The sequence below is a fragment of the Otolemur garnettii genome, unplaced genomic scaffold (genome assembly GCF_000181295.1).
Source record: "Otolemur garnettii isolate 467f Iridium unplaced genomic scaffold, OtoGar3 scaffold00084, whole genome shotgun sequence".
NCBI lineage: Eukaryota > Metazoa > Chordata > Mammalia > Primates > Galagidae > Otolemur > Otolemur garnettii.
In genome coordinates this window covers 7,400,233-7,424,438 of record NW_003852479.1, presented here as the reverse complement: position 1 = coordinate 7,424,438, position 24,206 = coordinate 7,400,233, and the positions used below count along the sequence as shown (strand labels likewise).

Below are 24,206 nucleotides of genomic sequence, written 5' to 3'. Positions count from 1 at the left end.
TGAAACTTTTGTTTTTTTGAGACAGAGTCTCACTCTGTTACCCTGGGTAGAGTGCCATCGGGTCATCACTCACGGCAACCTCAGACTCCTGGGCTCAACAATCCTCCTGCCTCAGCCTCCAGAGTAGCTGGGACTACAGGTGATTGCCACCCTATTTTTAGTAGAGATAGAGTCTTGCTCTTACTTAGGCTGGTCTCAAACTCCTAAGCTAATGGGATCCACCTGCCTCGGCCACCCAAAGTGCTGGAATTACAGGCGTGAGGCACTGTGTCCAGCCCATTGATGAAAGTTTTTATATTGTTCTAAATGAGGTTTGAAATTTAAAACCTCCAAATGACTTGGAAAATGAAAGTCATTGCATGGCAGTGATCATAGAGGCCTACACATTTCTGTTCTGATACTTAGTATCAAATTGTTACACCTTTCTCTTGCTACACTAATACTTAATATTGCTATCATTGCTTGAAAGATATGAACATTTAAAATCAATACTACTATGAAAGAAAAAGTCCTGAGGATGAGCAACTTCTGAGAGCTGTAAGATAAAAAGGGGTGCTGGGTGAACGTGGTATTCTTCTCTCTGGGCATTCGCACAGAATCCGCGAACACCTGTGCTTTTACAAAAACCAACAGGTAAATGTTCACAGCCGCCTTCTTCATAAGAGCCCCAAACTGGAAACAACTGGACATCCTTCCATGGGTGGATGGTTAAACACACCACGGACTATCACTTTACCTGTGAGTAATTCAGTAAAAGTGTCTTTTTTTTGGCTTGGCACTGGTAGCCTAGTGGTTATGGTGCCAGGCACATATACCCAGGCTGGCAGGTGAACCCAGCCCGGGGCCAGCTGGACAACAAAAAATAGCCAGGCATTGTGGCCGGTGCCTGCAGGCCCAGCTACTTGGGAGGCTGAGGCAAGAGAATCACTTAAGCCCAGGAGTTTGAGGTTGCTATGAGCTGTAAGGCCACGGCACTCTACCATGGGCGACACAGTGAGACTTTGTTTTAAAAAAAAATCTTATTTTTACACATAAACATAATTCTATGAATAGTTTTAATGCAGTGAGACTCTAATTCCCAAACATCTTGCCTTATTAATCCACTAGGGTTTGTTACTTCACGCCATATGTTTATAGAATCATTTCTTCTTTTTCTTCCCGGGCTTTTCCGTTTCCTTTTCCTTTTCCTTCGCAGCCTGATGCTTTGCTTTCTTATCTTTTGGAGAGATCTTGCCTTTCTTTCGTGCTTTCAGGAGTTCTTCAAATCTCCCGAATCCTTTCCGCACCATCATTCCGCGCCACCAGGCCTGAACCTGCCAACAAGAGGAGCGGGCTCAGCCCCGGCCGCGGCCGCTGCGGGGCGCTGTCGGCCCGGCCGGGGGCTGCGGCTCAGCGAACCGGCTGGGATTAGACTTCCAAAGGTGGCCAGTCATTCCGGCAAATGTTTCAAAATAGAGACTTTAGGGCTTCTGTGTGCCAGGCACTGTGCTAAGTATTTGGCAGCAGCCCTGAAGCTGCGTTGAGGGCGCTCGTCTCCGGGAGGAGAGGAGACCGCAGTGAGCACGGGGTGACCTGCCCAGTGATCTGGTGGAGAAGGCGGACGGGGCAGGCTGAGCCCTGCTCCTGTCTCTGGCCCGCTGTGCCCTCCATTGTTCCCGGCCCGAGCCCTTCCACCTGCCCAGGAACACGCCTCCCAGCAGCCCCCCACGTCCTTGAGGTGCTTCTGAGGCCCCACTGGCTGCCCTCCCGCCGCTCACCCTGTTCACTGGCCCTGCCCAGGGGCCTCGCCCGGCTCAGAAGCCCAGCGCCAGGCGCTGCGGGCACCCCGGCCTCGCAGGAGCCAGGTCCTGACCCTCGGGCTCACCCCGCAGCCAGCTGCGTTCAGCTGCCCTGGACAGGGACTGAACTGCGGCTCCCAATTCATATGTTGAAGCCCACATGCCCAGATACAGTATTTAGAGACAGGGCTTTGGGGAGATAATCAGATTTAAATGGTTGAGATTAGAGGCCTCAGGAGGAGGCAGGACACAGACCTCGCACGGGGGAGCAGAGGCCAGGCCCGCACAGGGAGGCCTCACCAGGCCGCCCCCTGCTGAATTCTCGCCTAGGACGGTGGGAAGACACATTTCTGTTATTTAAGCCTCCATTTGTGGTGCTGTGCTACCACCTTCTAGCTTAGCCATCTTTCCAGTGAAGCCCCAACAGCCTGGTGTAAATCAACCCTTCCCCTCCCACACCCGCACGTGTACACACACAAATGCGCGTGTGCACAGAGACACGCAGACACAGGTGCATGCCCACACACGCAGACAGACATGTGTGCAGACATGCAGACACACGCAGACATACGTGCACAGACACATGTGCACACCCACACATACACAGACACGTGTATGCACAGACACATGTGCACACCCACACATGCAGACGCAGACACGTGCGCACAGACACGCAGACACACGTGCACGCCCACACACGCAGACGCAGACACGTGTGCAGAGACAGGCAAACACACGTGCACACCCACACACGCAGACACAGACATGTGCGCACAGAGACATGCAGACATATGTGCACGTCCACACAGTCTGAAGTCAATACACGTCCTGAGCTTTGGGGAAAGCACCCCCATATCCACCCCTTCCGAAAGTCAGCCTGAGAATGGAACAACAGATACAAAAGGAAAAACAGAACAACTCAAAATACTAGAGGATCTTGAGAAAACAAAGGCCTTGAAGGACTGGGTGATCAATCCTTTTGCTAGGGAGGTGGTTTCCAATTATATCATCAAGAAAATTGAGGAAACGCTAGTTGCTATGTCGGCTAAAACCTACTATCTGGTTGGGGGGGTATAAATCTGGGAGAAGTTCAGAGGTGTGTGAAGCATTGCTATTTGAAACAGAATAGTACAGGCAAAGAAAGCTTCTGCTCTCACCAACTCATTTACAAGAACACAGTTTATCAGGGTTTTTAATCTGTAAAATAAAAAAGTCGGAGTAGAATCTAGATAAACCCTGCCTTACTCTAGCCATCAGCAATAATTATGCATGAATATATAAACTGAGTTAAAAAATCCCTCTCATTTGGGTACAGTGTTCTAAAAAATCCTGTATGTCTAATACTTATCAATAATTTGTAATGAATTTTACATTTTATATAATTTTATACTACTATTCATTGTGATATAACACAGTTATTTTGTTGCACAGAAGTACAAATGAACAATTTATGAAAGACTTAAAAATATATATATATAACCTTAGGATTAATTCTGAGAAGAAAGTGGAATGGAAAAAACATTTTCAAGAAGAAAAGGAAGGCCAGGCAAGGTGGCTCCTGCCTGTGATCCTAGCACTTGGGAGCCAAGGCAGGTGGATTGCCTTAGCTCATGGGTTTGAGACTAGAGTGAGACCTCGTCTGGAAAAATAAAATAGCTGGGCACTGTGGTGGGTGCCTATAGTCCCAGCTACTTGGAAGGCTGAGGCAAGAGAATCATTTGAGCCCAAGAGTTTGAGGTTGCTGTGAGCTGTGACACCACAGCACTCTAACAAAGGCAACAAAGTGAGACATGCAAAAAAAGAATAAGAAAAGGAATATAACATAAAATTTCTGTCTATAAAATGAGAGCTTGTTCAAGTATTTGTAAATTGATATGGACAGATTATAATGGTATTTAGATTCCACTGGACACATTTAGAATGTAGATCTAATAGCTCATTATAAAATATCAACATTTAAAATTCACTGAAAATTCTTTGCACTGATTTAAACTTTATGGCAAAAAAGTGTATTATTAATTTAAAAACATGCCAGAGGGTACACGGGTTTTTAAGATGCTTTTAGAAAGCATGCAATAAAAAAATGCAATTTTCGTTCTTTCAGTGTAGCTATTCCTGAGTATCTATATGTATTGAAATAAATATTTTAATGTAAATCATTTTCCTTTTCAGTCTCCTTTATGTTGCAAACTCAGGCCTTATTTTGATTTATTAAAATTATGTGTTTTGGTCGTCTTCACTAACTCTGAATTCAACAGCAGAATACTAAAGATGGTATCACAAAGTATTTCTTAAAGAAGAGAGGGCAGGTCTGATAGGGTTGGGGGCCACGGAGAGAGGGTCTTGCAGACCAAAGGCTTTGACTCTTACTCAGATCAGTGGTTCTCAACCTTCCTAATGCCACAGCCCTTTAATACAGTTCCCGTGGGTTGTGACCCACAGGTTGAGAACCACTGTTCTAGGTGAACAGAGGACTGTTTGTGTCATTAAAGAATGTCACTACTGAGTGGGGGCTGCGTCATGGGGGAGCCCCCCCAGAGGTAGGGATGCTAGTTCGGGGTTAAGTGGTTGTCTAGATGAGAGGTCAGTTGAAGAGCATATTGCCTGAAGTGGACATACTCCCAGCCCATCTGGGGTCCCCTGCCTCTCCTGGGCTCTCAGCCCTTTGATTGTAGTTAGTGGCAAAGCAGAACCCTGGTCTGTGGGCCTATATGCCTAATAATTATCAATTCTTTATTATAAATAACTTGTAATAAATAAATGCTTTCATTTCTAATTTTCCAACTTGCCTTTGTTAATACAAACTTTTTTACTCCAATTAAACAGTCCAAGGATTTCAGATTGTTTTGAAATTTCAAGTGTTGGGGTCCTTTGCCTGATTGTTGGGTTCTTATCTGACAAGGGATATATAAAAGACAAAAATTCTAGGGCTGGCATTAAAAAATTCTCTCACTTGGCCCTGGGGACAGACATAAAATAAGTCTGTTCTGGAAAAGAACAGGTGTGGCTTCATAAGGAGTTTCTTCAGAGAATCCTCTGTAAGTTTTAGGGAGTTTAACATCAGACTCCCTAAAGCACCTGTAACTACGTTATCCTAGGTGTGGCTTCACAAGGAGTCTCTTCAGAGAATACTCTGTAACGTATTTAACACCAGACTCCCTAAAGCACCTGTAACTGTGTTACCGTGACTTTACCTTTATCGTCTGAATTTTCAGTATTCTGCTCTCCTTGAGGTAATCCCACACGGCCTCCGTGCCTTGAGCACACACGTCTTTGGGGGGTTCTTCCATAGGGTTCTCTGAGAGTGTCAGAACTTTGAGGTTCACCAGGAAATCCAGATCCTCTGGAAGATGGGTGAGCAGGTTGTCATCTAGCAGAAATTCTCTCAAAGCTGAAAAGATTATTTTTAAACATGGTGGATTTATCCTAAGACAAACATTAAGCTGTCGCCTACACCTGCCTCGGTATGTGAGAGCTCCAAGCTGTGATTAGTAAGGGGCCCGCAGGGCGGGTGCACAGGACTGGGTCCACCGTCTGCGCCATCTACCAAGGTCTGTCTCTATGTTTGCTCCTTCTCAGGATAAAGAGAATGGACTTCAGTCTTCAGATCCTTCTAAGAGTGGATGTCTTTGTTTCATTTTTGTATTTTAGTTTAGGGCAGCAGTTGCTAACTGGAACTGACAGCTCACTGGCAAAACCTCCTTCCTACCTGCTCCTGGGATCAGCAGAGTTCTAGGGAAACTGGCCACAGGAGCCTATGGGGGGATGGTCCAGCTTCCCACAGGCCTCCCTGCAGTTACATCAGGGGTTGGGCTGGCACTGTCATCTGCCTGATCCCTAAACAGAGCCAGGGTGTGGCACCTGACTCATCACAGTGTCGTTTCTCTGCTACTCTCAAGTTAATAAGCAAATTAATTTTTTTAAAAAAATTCCATCTGGCATAAAAATAATATACATAAATTGTTGTAAGCAGACATGTGACATGCAAAAACAGCAAAGAAAGGATAAAAATGATTCTCCCTCTCCTTCCCTTTCCTACCAACCCTGTTACGTCTTAGTTGCTACAAGGAACCACTGTTACCAGATTGTGAGTCCTTACAGAAAACATCTAGGACGTGCAGGCCGTGGATACAGGCACACAAAACTTTGTAAAGCAAAATTCTGTCATCTCATAGAGAATGGGATGAATCTGTATTTTTCAGTGTAAGAAACTTTTCACTGAATGAGAAAAATGTCTGGAAAGCATAAAAAAGATGCTCAAAATCAGTCAACAGAAGAAATGTAAATTAAACACCAAAATGCAATGTTTAATCCATCACATTGGCAGAGGTGAAAGGTTTAGGAATACCCAGTATTGAGGGGGAAGACAGAAATGACATTTAAATTGTACTCAGTGGCTCGGCGCCTATAGCTCAACCGGCTAAGGCGCCAGCCACGTACACCTAAGGTGGCGGGTTCGAATCCCCAGCCTGGACCCGCCAAACAACAATGACGGCTGCAACCAAAAAATAGCCGGGCGTTGTGGCGGGCGCCTGTGGTCCCAGCTACTTGGGAGGCAGAGGCAGGAGACTCGCTTGAGCCCAGGAGTTGGAGGTTGCTGTGAGCTGTAATGCCACGGCACTCTACCCAGGGGGACAGCTTGAGGCTCTGTCTCAAAAAAAAAAAAAAAAAATAAATAAATTGTACTCAGTGATAAATGCCTCACAAACTGAGTCACTTTTCTCTGCAGGCTTCACCAAAAGAGAGGATAAATACAGGGAATTTTGTCATGAGACTGGATGCTTAGAAACAAACAAATTATACGCATTTGAAAAGAATAAGCAAAACGAACACGTAAAAACTACATTCTTCAGTCCAATGACTTTCACATCTTCCTTTCCTGCTGCTGTGCCATCTAATAAAATGCATCTGATTTAATGAGCCAAATCAGGTTCTCTTTTCTATAACTTACATAACTTTATACCTCAAAGTTGTTGGAGCCAGTGTCAATAAATATTAGAGACAGGAAGACAGTAAACACGAAAGCATTTTGAGACTATTTCACTCCTGCAGGGCCCAAGGGCAGGATGAGATGTGTGCAGGGCGTTCCCAGGAGCATGGCGCCCTAGGCCTGCCCGATTCTCAAACGTCTTGTGGAAAGGGAATGGCTGCTTCCCTGTACTATTTACCCATCCTGCTTGCGTTAGAGAATCACCCCAGGGATTCAGTGCATTGTGACCAAAAAGTGGATGGAGGGCTGGAGGGCTAGATGTCCAGATAAAGAATGGCCTGTCCGGAGACTACAACTGTCAATGAAAAGAAGAAAACAGAATGGCTTAGGCTGGTGGGAAAAGTTTGGGTCTTTAAATAAGAACCGTATATGATTTTCAGGTCAATCACAGAGCTCAAAAGTTCCCTTGCTATACTTACCACTACTTATAATTTGCATTTTACATTATTCTACATAGAATAGGTATGGTAAGGTGCTGATCCTCTGAGTTGTCTCAAAAAAAAAAAAAAAAAGAAAAAAAAGAGTCTCACTTTGTTGTTGTCCTGGGTAGAGTGCCTTTGTGTCACAGCTCACAGCAAGCTCAAACTCTTGAGCTTACGTGATCCTCTTGCCTCAGTCTCCCAAGTAGCTGGGACTAAAGGTGCCCACCACAGTGCCTGGCTATTTTTAGAGATGGGGGTCTTGCTCTGGCTCCAGCTGGTCTCGAACCTGTGAGCTCAGGCGATGTACTCTCCTTGGCCTCCCAGCGTGCTGGGATTATAGGCATGAGCCCCGTACCTGGCCAATCTTCTGAGCTCTTTGAACAGCCCTTCTTTAACAGCCTGGCTCATATTTTCACATGTCTGTCTGTGTCTTTGAATGACCACCCCACGAGATCTCCAGTGGGGACTTCTCTTAAAGTCCTTGTAATTGTTTGGCCTTTACAAAGTTTGTCTACATTACAACAACAGCAAATACAACCCCCCACAAAAGTCCCCTTGCTAATTTCACCACTTTGGGTGAAATACTTTTTCTTTTGTTCAAAGACTTAGTGACCTAGGTGAAAATTTACTGCAGGACCCCAGGTCCAAATTCTGGCATCTACCAAGTATTCAGTAAATTATTGCTGGTGCTGTAATGAATATATGAATGAATTTCAATTTTCTTAGCTGTTTCTATTTACTTCTCTTTTCAACTCCCAATAAACAATCTAACTTTCTTTATAAGACTTTTAGCTGCACTAACCAGAACACCTGGCCTCCCCCTCATCCCTAGTGAACCCTGCAAGCAGCTCCTGAGGGACAGGGCTCAGCTCTGCAGACACTGAGGTCAGTCTTTGGTAAATCGAGGAAAGCCATCTGTCATGGGAAGTGTGGCCTCAAACTCTGTGGGCTGTGGGTCTGTAAAGTTTCCTCACCTTGTGCGTGGCAAATGGCATCTGGGAGCACCTTAAGCAAATTGTGCCGGCAATCGAGAACTTCCAGGTGAGGCATTGACCCCAAGGCTGCAGGCAGGGTCTCCAGATAATTGTTCTCTATGTATAGCTCTTTAAGACTCTGAAATAACAGAAAGTATGAAGCTGTAATGCCCCTCACCTGAAGAAATGAATTACAATAACTAGAACCACCTGTGGGCCTCACACACTTTCAATGGAGGAAATTACGTACCAAGATAAAGGGAGAAGCGTATTTAAAGGACCATGATCCAGAAACAAATTATATTTTAGTAAAGCCATTAGTCTTGGATTCCATTTATGCAGGGAAAAGAGAATATGGGGATCTTGTGCTTGTTTTACTAAAACGTTATGGGAAATAATTTTGGTCATTAGCTACCTGTGTCATTTGCTCTCTCTTAACAGCTAATCACCTGCGGGGCTGCTGAGCCCTAATTAGAATCACCTCAGACATCAACCCAGTATCACCTACGTGGAGGTAGCCAAAAACCCACAGAGAGTGGGTTTGGGTATATTCAAAGTAACTATTTTCTACTTTACTGAGCAACAATTTACTGTTTGCATTCCACCCTAAGGTTGTGGCATGGCATATAGACAAAGAGCAAGATGGTGAAAGTTTTGTTGTTGTTGTTTGTTTTGAGACAGTTTCACTTTGTCACCCTTAGTAGAGTCCTCTGACATCATAGCTCCCAGCAACCTCAAACTCCTGGGCTCAAGTGATCCTCCTACCTCAGCTTCCCAAGTAGCGGGCACTATAGGTGCCCACCACAGTGCCTGGCTATTTAAAGACAGAGTCTCACTCTTGCTCAGGCTGGTCTTGAACTCCTGAGCTCAAGAGATCCACCTGCCTTGGCCTCCCAGAGTGCTGGGATTATAGGTGTGAGCCACCTTGTCCAGCCCTGATGAAAGGTGTTCTGAGAACACAGGGCAGAGGAATGGAGAATTAGGAACAACAGCCCTGTGTCACACTGAGAATCACCGGTGCTGTGCCACCGCATTATGCATTACCGTGGGTTATGTAGTGGACACATCTACCGTATCATTAAGAGTGCAGTAACTGAAACTTGGAAAAAGTAACAGTTCTTTAAAGGATGAGTTTTTAAGACACATGAGTATGGCTTAAGGTGACCAGATTTTAACATTGGTAAAGCGGGACACCATTGGGAGGGCAGGGGCGAGGCCTGACAACAATGCAAACTTTGATAAGCAGTTCTCGATAATCACTTCTCAACAATTATTTGTTATTATTACAGTTTAACGTTATAAAATTAACAAAAATAATATAAAACTCATATCCTGGTGAAATAGCCACATGGCAGCCGAAAACCGTATATTCCCTTCCTGTTCTCCCGCCTGTTCGTGCATTCTTTCCAAAAATTGGGACTTTTTTAAAACGCTGCGGGACGCAGGACAAATTGTTAAAAATCAGGACTGTCCTGCCAAAAGCAGGATGTCTGGTCACCCTAGTATGGCTACTTTGAATGCAGTTATCTTGCTGTTTTGCTGGGACTCCACACAGCACTGTGGACCCACCTTCCCCAGGAACCTGATGTAACATAAGTTCCCTTCTCCAAGCAGAGTTGGAGGTCACCCTCCCCACAAGTAGGCCCAGAGGTGGACTGGACAGGAATCTAGGTCTCTGGTTAGGGCTACAGTTGGGGTTAGGATTCCCAACAGAGAATCCAATCTTGGGCACCAGAACGCAGGCTTCCAGCCACGCCACTCCTATGACACTTTAACTTCAAAATAGCTTGATTTTCAGGGGCTACTTATACAAAATGGACACACAAATGGAAAGAGGCAAGACTCAATTTCTGCAGTGAAATGTGTCCAGTCACAGTGGAGAGAAGTGTGTCAAGACATTTCCAGTAGAAATCACAATAAAATGCCATGGGAGTTGTTCAGTGACAGCGGAAGGCTCAAAATGTAAACACAACTGCTTATTTGGGGCCGGAAATCCAGCACGGACGATTCCGCATCACCTGGGGGACATGGCATGTTCCTCAGTTTCCACCAACTTAAGAGCAGAGACACCTGCTTCCTCGCCTGCACCCGGGGGGAGGCTTACCTGCAGTTTTCCAATGTTTTCTGGCACATAGGTAAGCTTGGATCCCTGGTCTTGCCCAATGTATAATTTTTCTAAAGATTCTAAAGAAAAGACTTCCTCTGGAAAGGAAACGAACTCATTTCCTGTTAGTCCAAGGATCTTCAGCTTTGAGAGTGAGCACAACTCTGAAGGCAGCTAGAAGTATTCCAAAAAGACAGGTTTCAGGTTAAGAGTATTTTTAACAGAAAATAAATTGGGCTTTTGGTTTTAAGGCAGATTGCTAAACAAAAGGTGAAGTGACTTATCATCTTCTCATGAAAAGGTTGCAGAGGTGTCTGGATGACAGTATTTCTGCGAGACCTGAAGTCTCTGCTCTTCACTTTCAAGCACTGGTTTAAATTAGAGCAGTTTTTACCCTATTTTCTTGCAATTTGTGAACTGTAGAGTGGCAAATGCTTGACACTATTGGAAGAAAGTACTTGTGTAATGTGTAGTATTATAATGATAATGTTCATAATAAATTTAGTTATTGAAACTGATAGATTCGGGGACATGGCTCTTTAATCTTAAAGGCTTTAACCATTTCGAAAGTTCACTTGAAATCTGGGTTGGAAGTAAACACATGTTCCGACCGTCTGTGATCAGAGTGTTCAGGGAACCTGATCATGATTCCATCTGGTCATGTCTGCTTTCCACGGAGTCCTCAGGCCTGTGCCAGACTGGGCCTGGACAAGCACTGCCAGACGGCACTAGAGGGGCTGACATGGTTCTCCACCCCAACCCTCTAACGCAGTGGCTGAGTATATTTCAAATGTTATTTACACACAACAAAGAAACGTCTGCTACCTTTGATGGACACTTCTGATCATCAGATTTCCTTCTGTCACATCAAAACCTACATCACTATTTTATCCACCTACTGGTCTCTTTCTGCCCCTCTTGAACCTCATGGAACAAAAATATCATGCTTGAAATACGTGACACAATCACCCTGTTGGTTATGTTACAGAGATACCTTATTTTCTTGTGGAAAGAAAAAGCCCAGCTCTATATTTCAACGGCTTTGCAACTTGTAAGTCCTCGCCTCTGGCTTTGTCCCTGCAAATCTCTCCTCACTCGCCCTGCTTCAGCCCTTGCATTCCTCCCGCCAGTTCCTGAATGGGCCACCCTGCTTTTATTCTGACCGGAGCTCAGCTCAGCCACCACCATGCTCTATAGATGGGTGGCATAGACAGATAATTGGTGAACGGGTTATTCAGAGTGGGAGAAAAAAGAACCCCCCCCACCACCACCCAAGATTACCTCTCTGCAAAAGTGTCACATACCTGGAAGCTTACATAATGAGTTTTTCTCTTTTTTGTGTAGGGTGAGGGCTCGATTTTTCTAAAACTGCTGTGAGATGTTTCTAGTTTTATTTATTCACTTATACTTTTAATTAGATCAAGTCAATCTCCAGAGAGCTGAAGTTCAAGTTTTCCTCCTGGCTTATTTCAGAGACCTTCCTGAGGACTTAGACCTTTCCATATGAAGCACCTGCATTCAGTGGGCTCACAGCAGCAGGAAGAAAGTTCTCTCTTTTTTTTTTTTTTCAAAAATAAAAACTTTATTTTTTTTCCATGTATACATTAACATATTTATGGGGTACAATGTGCTGATTTAATATACGATTTGGAATGTTTACATCAAACTGGTTAACATAGCCTTCACTTCACTTAATTATTGTGTTAAGACGTTTATACTCGACACTTAATAGATTTGACATGTACCCTTCCCACAGGTGTGGTCCCACTGTTTACCCTCCCTCCATCAAACCTCCCCCCCTTCCCTCCCCCTCCTCTTTTCCCCTTCATTCTGGGCTATAGTTGTGTTTTATCTTTCATATGAAAGTGTGGGTGATTATAAATTGGTTTTATAATAGTACTGAGTACGTTGGATACTTTTTTTTTTCCATTCTTGAGATACTTTACTAAGAAGAATATGTTCCAGCTTCATCCATGTAAACATAAAAGAGGTAAAGTCTCCATCTTTTTTTAAGGCTGCATAATATTCCAGGGTATATATATGCCACAATTTATTAATCCATTCATGGGTCTATGGGCACTTGGGCTTGGGGAGAGATTTCTCAATCTAAACATTTCATTATGATGCAGTGATTCCACTATATTGCTGCTTAACTCACAGATTTAGCTTTTCTTTTACAAAACACACTGAATGTTCAAAGAATTTTTTTTCAGGATATGCAAGATCCAATAGTTAGTTTCATCATCATCATATTAAAGTATATGTAATGGGAATAAATGTGGATTTACAGAAAATCTGCTGAGTATCAAATGAGGACGGTAATGAATGTGTGCTGTTCTGAGCTTGGGGATACTGCCTCGGCTTTCTCCCTTAATTAAGGTGACTAGTCTTGATTTTTAACAATTTGTCCCGTGTCCAGCTGCGTTTTAAAAAGTCCCAATTTTTGGAAAGAATGCACGACAAGCTAGGGAACGGTGGGAGAACAGGAAGGGAATATACGGTTTTCGGCTGCCATGTGGCTATTTCGCCAGAATATGAGTTTTATATTATTTTTGTTAATTTTATAATGTTAAACTTTAATAATAACACATAATTGTTGAGAACTGATCATCGAGAACTGCTTATCAAAGTTTAGTTGTTAGAATTCGACCACCAGTGTTTGGACTTAATGAACAATGGCATTTTTTGGCATTGGCAACCACGAAAACATTTCGTAACTGTCTCTCAGATGATACACATCATATTGCAATGCTAGTGCTAGTTAAACAAGTGATGTCAACAAATCAGCTATTCAGATAATTTAGGTAAGTAATTTATTTATTTATTTAATGAATTTAGCAGACAGTACTCATATTATTTCTATTTTATAGTGGCAGCAAAAAGTCCAGCACCAGCCTTGAAAGTAACATGACTTCTGAGGTATCATGATTAAAAAAATATATCAATAAGGAAAAGGTTAAATCTTGGGCATCAGCAAAAATCACAATAGAGAACAAATGGTTAGAAATATTTCATCATTTTGAAACAAACCATGTTCCATACAATAATGCACTCAAAATTGTGGGATATGCGCTGTCCTTACCAGGAACTCATGCTGCAACTGAACGCGTTTTTTCTACGGTAAATAAAGTGTGGACATCAGAAAAATCACAATTAAGTGTTTAGACTTTGAAAGTCATTTTATGTGTGAAATATAATTTAACAAATTCTTGTGAAAAATTTCATGATCTTTTAAATGACAGCAATCTACTAAAAATAATTCACTCAAATGAAAAATATGCCAAAGAATAAAACAATACTATACATATATTTTTAAATGTATTATATCTGTAAATTGTACTTATGTTGAAATTTTAAAAAGTTACAATACTATTTTTGTGTTCTATGAAAATTTTTGTCGATCCATACAGACCAACTTTTTAATTAAGAACCACCCCCCTGCCCCGGTCAATGGTGTCCTGCTTTACCAATGTTAAAATCTGGTCACCTTACCCTTAATAGAAATATAATATACAAATGAAATCTACCCAGGGATGCATTGAAAGTCAGACATTTCAGCATCACCTTGGCGAGGACAGAAGATACCCGCCAGGCTTGAAGAACCAAAAATCCTTCAGTTGAGCATTCGGGGTGGGGGAGAGAAGGGGCTGGCATAAAGGCCATGTGTCATGTAGGACAGAGCACAGGGGAGGCTGAGAAGGTCTTAGCGTGAGAGAAACTGAGGAAGGAGGACAAATGCACACAAAATGCTGTCACAGCAACTGAGAATAAAAAGCAATGACACACGGAGGTGTGACTTTCAAAATGATGAAGTTTACCGTGTCTGCATCTCACTGCAGTTGGGCTTCTGGTAACACTGGGGGTTGGATGAGGTTTAGATTAGTTAACAACAGTCCACGTGTGGCTCCTCTGAACATCTCTCCAGGACAGAATCAGGTGTCACTCCTGACTCACCAGGAATCAAGTCCACGTCTGGCTTCTCAAGAGTGCTTTGTTTTGAGTCTCTCACGTCAACTGTGGAATGAGCCTTTCTCCCCTAAATGAAATCTTTTACATCAGCAGGAGAATAATTCAGGGATGTACTCTCAGGCAACCTGGAAAATCCCCCCTAGGTGGCTGCTACCTCAGTAGAGATTAATCCCACATTCTCTTCCTGAATCTTGAAGTTACGATCAAAATATTTACTTCCTGAAAGGCAATTTAAAAACCAAACAGCAACCGGGAGGGGTGAGTTCTAGAAATTTAAGATCACATAAAACAGTAAAAAAAAAAAAAAAAAAGTAAAGCCAGGACTTTTATGATGCCTGGAGAACACAGGAGATTGGTGTCCATGGCCAGGGGCCAGGCAGAGTGCCTGCTATGAGGTCATGGCTGCTGGTTTCTTTCCTTCCCCCCTCTGCAGTTGTCCTTTGCTTTTAAAAGAAATTCTGTTCTTTTTAATTAAAAAGATCCAAACCTTTTAATAAACAAAGTGAAATGCTGTGATTAAAACGCACCTTCCTTACAGTCCCTCCCTGTTATGTCGACGTCCTTTTTCCTTCTTCCCAGAGGCAGCCACCATCAAGAGCTTACTGAGTTTTGAGGGAAGGAGGGAGGGGTGGGGTCTTGGCGTGTGCCACACCTTTTGGGGGACAAGACACGATTGTAAGAGGGACTTTACCTAACAAATGTAATCAGTGAAACCTGGTTTCTTGTACCCTCAATGAATCCCCAACAATAAATTAAAAAAAAAAATGAATTGACTGAGTTTTCTTCTAAATCATCTTTATACTTTCATCACACACACCCATGAAGTGTGTGTTGTGTGTATGTGTGTGTACATGTCTATATTTATATGAGTAGTTTTGTCTGATTTAAAGTTTTAAGAATGTTATCATAAGGTCCTCCAATTTGGTGTGGAACCTTACATTTTTCTTCTTAATGAACACATTTGGATCTGTCCACACCGGCACAGACAGGCCCAGTTCCCTGGATTACTGTGTAGGATCCCACTTTATGAACGTACTGGCGTTCACGTGCCCACCCCCTCCTGGCTGATGTGCTGGTCGTCTCCAAAACTTCATTATCAACAAGGCGAAAACCACCGTTTGAACACGCCAGCCCGCACACACAGGGGACAGTTTCTCTAGGGACAAATCTGTTTTCACAGCGTGACCAGAACAATCCACTGTTGGGGGAAACCGGGTCAGGAAGCAGGTTGGTTCTTTGTTGGGGATACGGAGCCCGGAGCCCCGCAGCTCCAGACCAGGACCTCGGCTCTGTCCCTCACAGGCGGCAGGGCCGGGGACAGCTGAGCTGAGCTCCCTGCCCCTCATTTCCTTCACACACCACTGAGGACAAAACGTCCTGAGGGTTAGAGGTGGTCATGCGCTCTCGACCGGCACATACGCGTTCCGAGTCAGCGCCAGCCCGGTGAGTCGCTATTGGGAAGGACGCAAGGTGAAGCATCTCCTTGTTAACACATTTGGCACCCCCGGATTTTCGCCCGTAACACCAGTTCGGGTTCGCGGTTCGCACCCGGAGCCCTGTCCCGCGGACGGGAGCTGTACCTGCCCGATCCTGTTGTCGTCCAGAGACAGGACCTCCAGCTTCCGCAGCGCGCAGAGCTGGCGCGGGCAGTGGTCCAGCAGGTTGCGGCTGAGGTCCAGGAAGCGCAGGTTGACCAGCCGCCGGAAGGAGCCGCGCAGCCGCCGCAGCCCCGCGTCGCTCAGGTACAGCAGGTGCAGCGACGACCAGTGGCACAGCAAGTGCGGCACTTTGTCCAGGCGGTTCCCGCTCAGCCCGACCTCGGTCATCTCGGCGAGCTCGGCCATGCCGTGCGGGATGCCGCGCAGCAGGTTGTGGGACACGTCGAGCACCGACATCCCGCCGCAGCGGCCCAGCGCCTCGGGCAGGCAGGGCAGGCTGTTGTGTGCCACGTAAAGCTTGTGCAGCGCCGCCAGGTGCCCGACCTCCTCCGGGATGGCCGCGACCCTGTTCTTGTCCAGGTCGATGGTGCGCAGCTGGTCCAGCACGCACAGCTCGGCGGGGAACGCGTTGAACTGGTTCTGGCCCAGGTAGATCTCCCGCAGCTTGGTGAGGTTCACCACCTCCTTGGGCAGGAGCCGCAGGTGGTTACCGGTGAGGCCCAGCAGCTCCAGGTGGTGCAGGTTCTTGCAGATGACGGCGGGCAGCTCGGCCAGGCCGGCGTGGTAGAGCCTCAGCTCGCGCAGGGCGCGCAGGCGGCTAAGCACCGGGAGCGCGGCGGCCGGGATGCTGCTGTGGCTCAGGTCCAGCCTCTGCAGGCGGCTCAGCAGCCCGAGCTGCGGGCACAGGCTCCTCAGCTTGTTGTTGTGCAGGTAGAGGGTCACGATGTTCTGCAGGTGGCGGATGTCGGGGGGCAGCTCCTCAATCTGGTTGTTCTCCAGATGCAGCTCTTCCAGTTCCTGCAGCGCCAGGATCTCCGGCGGGATCGCGGTCAGGCCCTGACTGGACGCGTCCAAGAAAAACGTCCTGTCGGCCGCTTGGGGATGGTCTCTCGGATGAAGTTTGGATAACTGTTCTGCTTCTGTTGCGTCCTTTGACATTATTTTGAAGGAAAGATCAAATGGTCAAAACCTGAAACACTGTGAAAAGGAAGAAAAACAGTCAGCGTTTGCTACGAGACCTGCCGCCCTTAAGAACAATAAAGTTAAACATCAGGGTGATTAAAGTGAGCGGCTGAAGTTGTGACACAACACGAAATTTAGGAGAAGAATTAAAGTGTAGGCTCCTCTTCCTCATCAATACATTGACTCAAATTAAAAAAAAAAAGCACTAATTTCAGTTTTTAACAATGCCTGTTTTGCTTCTGTGCCAGGTGGGACGCAGAAGCCCACAAAAGAGTGTTGCTTGTAGCAAAGCACGGAAAAAATACTAGAAAATGTTCATATTGTGAATGAGTTGTAGATGGAGAGAAGGTTCAAGTAACTCCTGGGGACGGACCATCCTTCCTAACCAAGTAGTGACCGGCCATCGGGCCCTGTCCTGCCGGAGCATGCTTGGAAACTGGCAGGCAGAAGAGGGAGCCGCCCGCAGGCACAGGAACTTCTGGGACAAGGAGAAACCAGCCAAGCATAGCAGCCGTGTGTGGGTTGGCACCGTGGATAAGAACTTGGAGCAACGCACACACAGACTCAGTTCTTGCCACTAGCCAGTTCTCCCCGTTAGACATCAGGTGACTACGTGGCCTTTCCCTAAGAGAGAAGTTGCAGGCTGGACTGAGGAACAGAAAGATCCTGCATTTCAGATTTCCATTCCTAAGCCTGCCTGGAGGGGGGGGCCTAACTCCTCAAAGAAGACCTTTGAAACTGCAGTGAATTGAAATAAACCAGAGCTTCAATCTACAAAGAGATTAAAGTCCTTACAAAGACAAGTGTATGGATTAGAATACTTAACAATGTTATCAATATTCTCCTAACTTGATCTATAGTTTCCATGCAATTCCAGTCAAAGACTAGGCAGTTTTTTTTTTTCAGAAGCTGACAAGTTGGTTCTAAAATTCATATGAAGATGCCAAGTATCTAAATGTAATCCTGAATAATAAAAAGAATATCAGCAAACTTCACTACTAGACTTACAAATCTTATAAATCCAAGATGTGATATTATATTACAGAAGAGCAATCTTTAATACACAGATACACATACACCCCCCACCTGACAAAGTCCATGGCCTGATGCAGAGGCTCTGATTAGCGTTTTGGTGGAGACGTTCCTGCTGGGGTGCCCGGATTTCTCAGCCATCACAGAGGCCCAGTCCTGAGGTGAAGGGGGTGCATGTCATCCCTACAGTATCCCTGCTCCTTACAGTATGAGGCTCAGATCCTAGTGACTTTATGCTTAGTCTCAAAAAGAGCTCCTGAACAGTGTTAAAGAGAGGAAAAGACTTAACAGTGATTAAATTATATCTAGAACTAGCCATCTTCAACATTTTTGTCTTTCGTCATTTGGCAGATTAAATTTATCTAATGCTGTTCAGCCCAGTAGGATAAAATTCTCCCTTCTCCAAATGTAAATTTTTGAAACTGCCGAAGGCTCCCAGACTACCCACAGTTTCCAGACTTCGGAGAGAGACACAGGACACCTGCGACACTTACTGTGCGCTCTAGGCTTCACCTAAGGTAACCTAGTTAGTCCTTGATAGAATCTTACGAAGGAGGCACCATTATTATCCTTATTTTACAGATAAAGAAACTAAATATTTAAAAAGGCTCTTCTCAGAACATGGTAAGAAGCAGGAATAGGAGCTGAGAATTTGACCCTTCCTCACCTGGATATTTAACTTCACTTGTTCATAAGAAGCTTGGCTTTTATTTAAATCATTCTCCTTGGCTTATGAGGCTTAAGACGTGATTTTTCTTTTGCACCCTTGCAACCCAGTTGCCTGGGAGAAATTCATGGGCATTAGTCGCCCTGTTAGAGTTAACATGAATGTGTCTGAGCTTCCAGATACATGTAAGAACTTATTTCTCCTCATAGTCATCTTGGCCCTTAATAAGGTCTGCCTAGAATGGCCGATGGTGTGTGTCCTTGATCACACATCTTGAATACATCTGGAACCAATATGATGGCTCTCTGAAGGACTTTGTGTGTGTGTGTGTGTGTGTGTGTGTGTGTGTGAAACAGCCATTTGTGGATTTAACAAAAGGAGATTGTAAAGCTTGGTAATAGCTTTGTCAGTAATTCAGCAAGGCAGATAAGAATGGGGAAGATTGAGTCTTTATTAGCCGTTTTTCCCCCTAATCTTTGTCATCAGGCAGATTCGTTGTTCAGCCCAGTAGGATAAAATTCTCTGATTGCTACTCAAACAGGATCGAAACAACTTACTACAATCCAGTATCATTGTAGGGTGGTTTCAAAAAGGAGTAACTGTCACATCTCCACTTGCAGAAGCCAACATTTGTATGGCTTAATAATTAGCCCTTCCTAGTATAACTCTGGTACTTGAGAAACCATTTAGGGAATGCATCAACCCTCTCAAATTTACAGTGAGTGCTGGGACTGTTTCCAAGTCTGATTACACATACGCTGAATAGTTAAACTAGGTTCCTGAGGTTAATGTGGTGTAGGACTCTCTCTGATGGAATAAGTAACCATTTATGCTTACTATAACTTTAAGCTTTTGCTTAAAACTTCCCATAGGAGATCTTTTCCCTCTAACAACGAATAGATCACAGATCGGCTAAAATCCTTCACTGACCTGGGGCTGGAATGTCATGGAGTGGTAATGAAGAGTGGCATGAGGATCACTTTAAGCCAAAGGCACTTGAAAAACAACATATACAAGAAGGACATTCTAACTTTCTCTTTTTCCCTCTGAAAACAGGAGATTAAAAACTCCCATGTCAAAGATGACTTCTATCTGGAGAAAGGAAATTCTTCAACAGGGAGTCACAGAGAATTCTGTACAAGCAGACCTTGTGCAAAATAGTTCTGATCTTCTGTTAGGCTCCTCGCATGTTTAGTTACCCACACTACATCTCTGTGTTCAGCCTCATTTAGAAGTGCTTAGGTTTTGCCACTTCTTCACTGCCTATGAGCCTCCCGTATCATACAGAACTTAGAATAAATTTGTGTCCGAGTCTCCTGCTGATCTATTTACACCAATGCAATTCTCAGGCCCCGCTGGGGACCCTAAACTGGTCAAGTTTTGCCTGTCCTACAGTAACACCTCCCTTTGGTTTGATAAAAACTTCTAGGAAACTATAAAATTCCTTGAAAAATTATGTGTTCTCTCAATACTTCCATATAAAGTACTTCCAAGTTCCATATAAACTTCAAACTTTCTTTCTTTTTTTTTTTTTTTAGAGACTGAGTCTCACTTTGTCGCCCTTGGTAGAGTGCCATGTGTAAGAGCTCACAGCAACCTCCAGCTCTTGGGTTTAGGCAATTCTCTTACCTCAGCCTCCCAAGTAGCTGGGACTACAGGTGTCCACCACAACACCGGCTATTTTTTGTTGCAGTTTACCTGGGGCTGGGTTTGAACCTGCCACCCTCGGTGTAGGGGACTGGTGCCCTATTCACTGAGCCACAGGCGCCGCCCAAACTTCAAACTTTCTTTTTATAAACAAGCAGCATCAATGTCCAGGGAGTGAAAAGAATCTCAAAGGCCAAGCCAGTAACAAAGGCTGAGTCTGGGCTCACGCCCGTAGCACAGTGGTTATGGTACCAGCCACATACACAGAGGCTGGCAGGTTTGAAACTGGACCCAGCCAGCTAAACAATAATGACAACTGTAACAAAAAAATAGCTGGGTATTGTGGAGGCAAGAGAATTGCTTAAGCCCAAGAGGTTGAGGTTGCTGCGAGCTGGGACACCATGGCACTCTACCGAGGGAAACATAGTAAAACTCTGTTACAAAACAAAACGAAAAACAAAGGCTGATTCTGGAATACTGAGAGCCTTGATATGTTTGCTTAGTAAGATAAATGGTTGGAGAAAAGAAAATCTATAATCTTATAATGAGCTCTGAAAGATTCTTCGGGTATCTCTAAGCTGGGATTCAGTAACCCAGTCCTTTAAGAATCTCTGATTAGTTGCCCCAAAGTAAAATACTCCTTTGACAGAATTGTTAAGGATGAGCAGGGTGCCCCTGTCACCAATATCACCAAATTACTTATCAGAAGCCTTCAAATAGACTCAAAAGTGGCATTTTATCCACTTTCAAAAATATTTCCACCCTTCATTCTCCCACCTAACGACCAAACTACAGATCTAGTAATTCACAGACCAACCCTTGTTTATTTACTTACTTTTAAGGAATTTAGTCTTTCATCAAAGTGTTTGCTCACAATTCACTACTATACTTTCTCATCAGAAAATAACACTGTAATTTTTTTATATGACCCAGTCTTCTTTTATCCACAGTCTGAAACATTTTAAATAATATATATAATAGAAACCTATAATGATAATAATAATTTCATCACCTGCGTATTCAATACCTAAGCAACCTGTACGCCTGAGTAACAAAAGAAGCCAGAACTTCAGAGACTCATCAGAAAATTCAACCAAGAATATCCACTTGTTCTGGCCTTTGCTAGCAGCCTAGTTGAGCCATCTGATAGTTGGGGAAAAATAGCCCATGGATTTGTAAAATGTTCTAATGATCATTTGAATGATTTGAACTCAAATGATCCTTTGAGTTCTATCTTCAAATTATCAGAAAACATATTGAGAGCACATGAGTTACCCGGAGAAATGACTTCCCTAAATTATAATTGAACATCATAGCGCTCTTTAAATAGAGGCCCAACCAAAGCAACATCATTTGGAAAACATTCCTGGATCTTCTATCAAACTATAGTCAAAGATGTCTGTTAAGTTACTTACATACAGATACACATACTTAGCCTTCCTCATACAAGAAGCCAGAGAAATGCAGACCATGCCTTCTACCAAGCCTAGAACCACGCCCCCTCCCGCATTCGCGCGCTCTCAGAAAGCCCAAGTTGAAGGTCACTCCCTCTATTCTGGGACCCGGAACCCACTCGCGCTCCCCCGAGGCGGTACAGCGATCTCACCCCATCAGCAACGCTTAAGGACAGGAGGCTTTCCCAGCTACCTCCCTCCACCACCTGGCGGTCACTGGGGGAACAGACTGACGGACATCACTGTACGTCTGACCAGTGTGTTTTTGGCCATCCCATTTGATAAATCTTTCAACACGCAGACTGCGGTTCTGTGTAAATAACTAGATCAGACGAGAAAACCAGTGTTGTGGGTGCTGTTTGGATAAAGCAGTTCTTTCCTGCTTATTCTTCTCTTCTGACCCTGTTTGTCACTCTCTAGAACCAAAGCCCCACTTTGCAGTTCCTATGCCCGTGGAAGAGCATCCCTTCCTGCCCCTGAAGCAGGTCTTCGACCTCTTTCCTTTACCTTCTTCAAATTACTTTGAGGGCGGGGGAGGAAAGGGCAGCTGCGCCCCCGTGCGCCAGTGTTCCAAATCGCCTCAGGGTGTAAAGGAACACATTGCTTATTTTCTTTCACCATGGCGTTCAGCCTGGAGAACAGGTGATGCTTTAAACCCGGATGGCACACGTGGTTTCAAGAGGCCTCTGTCTCGGCCAGCACAGCTGTGTGCAGTGGAAAGCCAGTGTGGGAGCGGCCTAGCGGGACAGTGCCGTGGGATAGCTACCTGCCGAGCGATGGAGACGCGGACATTTCATTTTTCATCTCGCAAGTCTGCTCGTGAGCACCCTGGTTTCACCTTGCAGGTTTCCTTCCTTCTTTGGCAAACCCCAAACAGGTCTTCCCCTCCTCCCTCTTCTCCCTTCCACGTCCCAGTGCCAGATCCTAACCACTGTTAGCGTGCACTAGCGCTCTGTTCTGTCCCTTCCCCTCCCGCACCCTCATCCTCCTGGCTTAGCCTTAGCCGAGGCCTATGGTCTCTGCTGGCCTTCTAGCTGCTTCAAACTGGTTCTCCTCTAGGTTGTATCAACTTCATCCTTCCTCCGCAGCTGTTCAATTGAGGCTCCCAGACCCCGCCCCATGGCACCTGCGCGTCTCCTAAAACGCGCGGGACTCCACGTGGGCCTGGCACGCCTGCCTCCCCGCTGGGCGCACTCTGGGGACCCCCAGGCACCTGCGTGTCTGCAGCACGCACCAAAGTTCCGCCGTCCGGCAGCCTCACCAAGACCGGTCCAGTTGTCACCTACTCCACGAAGCCCTCTGGGATGGCCCCGCCCCTGCACAAAACCCTTTATGCGCCCTAAGCCCTTGGCCCAACGGCGCGGTGGTGGTGCTGCGATTTGCTTCTCCGCCCCGAGAGGCTGCGCACATTTCGCCGGCTGGGACGTGTCACAATCGTCTTTGCTGCCCTGGGCCCTCACTCAGCTGCTGCGCCCCAAAACCTCGGGGACCACTCCTGCCGAGGAGCCGGGGCACCCGCCCCTAGCGCGCCTTTGACCTGGGGCGGGGCGCGGAGCCTCGGTGGAACCTACGGTTACTGCCCGCCCGCCCGGCCGGGCCCGTGGGCGGGGCGGGAACGGCCGCGTACAGCGGCTGGACTAGCGTAGCGCGGTTGCCTGGCAGCGCATCGGGGCCCGCGCGGCGCACGGAGCATGCGCCGCGACGAGGAGGACGCTGTGGAGGCCCTGGCGGGGTTCCCCTCTCCGGCCCCGGACTCCGCGAGGACCATCTTTCCCGACTCGAACCGCACCGGTGAGCAGAAGCGCGCCCACCGGCCGGCCCAGACAAAGCGCCCAGGGCTGCGGGGTCGCGCCGGCCCTGTCCTCAAGCGGGCGACGCGGCGGAGAGCGCCCCTGGGCTTCCCCGTTGCGGCTGCAACTTCGGGGCCCCCCATCGCGGGCGCTCTGGGGTCCGCCTTGGGCGTGAGGGTTGCGTCTGTGCCGGCGCTCCGCGGGGATCCAGGAGTGCGCGGCGAGGGCTCTTCTCCTGCCGCGTCCGTCGCGACTCGGTCCGCAAACCAAGCAGCCCCGCCCCGTGCACGCGTTTGGGCGTATCTGGGGGCGGGGACTGTGGAGCCATAACTGCTCCTGCGCGGCCCGGGGCGCTTTGGAGTCCCGGCCTGTGTGTCTAAGCTAAGGTGACCAGATTTTAACTTTGGTAAAGCCGGGGGTGGGGTGGGGCTGACAACAATGCAAACTTTGATAAGCAGTTCTCGATAATCAGTTCTCAACAATTATTTGTTATTAAAGTTTGACATTATGAAATTAACAAAAGTAATATAAAAAGCATATCCTGGCGAAATGGCCACATGGCAGCCGAAAACCGTATATTCCCTTCTTGTTCTCCCGTGTTCCCTAGCTTGTCGTGCATTCTTTCCAAAAATCGGGACTTTTTTAAAACGCCACAGGACGCAGGACAAATTGTCAAAAAGCGGACGTCTGGTCATCTTACTCTGGGGGGGGGGGGCTACTTGTTTGTTCCAGACAGTTTGGCTCCTTCTGAGCTAATT

At 45.9% G+C, this 24,206-nt stretch overlaps 2 protein-coding genes across 2 annotated transcripts in view; one reads left to right on the top strand and one right to left on the bottom strand.

Annotated features, from left to right (window-relative positions):
* Window positions 1-727: 727 nt before the first annotated feature.
* On the bottom strand, window positions 728-16,855 carry LRRIQ4 (leucine rich repeats and IQ motif containing 4; the record flags this gene model as incomplete). Its single annotated transcript, XM_012808115.2, has 6 exons — window positions 728-736; window positions 1,209-1,313; window positions 4,973-5,169; window positions 8,165-8,303; window positions 10,269-10,442; window positions 15,818-16,855. Coding segments are annotated over 6 exons (1,662 nt in total), but the record flags the coding sequence as incomplete, so codon positions are not given.
* A 6,494-nt stretch (window positions 16,856-23,349) lies between these two features.
* LRRC34 (leucine rich repeat containing 34) overlaps window positions 23,350-24,206 on the top strand; it is a 35,841-nt gene continuing 34,984 nt past the window's right edge. Inside the window, exon 1 of the mRNA XM_023516017.1 lies at window positions 23,350-23,449. Within this exon, the coding sequence (XP_023371785.1) occupies window positions 23,350-23,449 (100 nt within the window). The remainder of the gene's footprint in view (window positions 23,450-24,206) is intronic.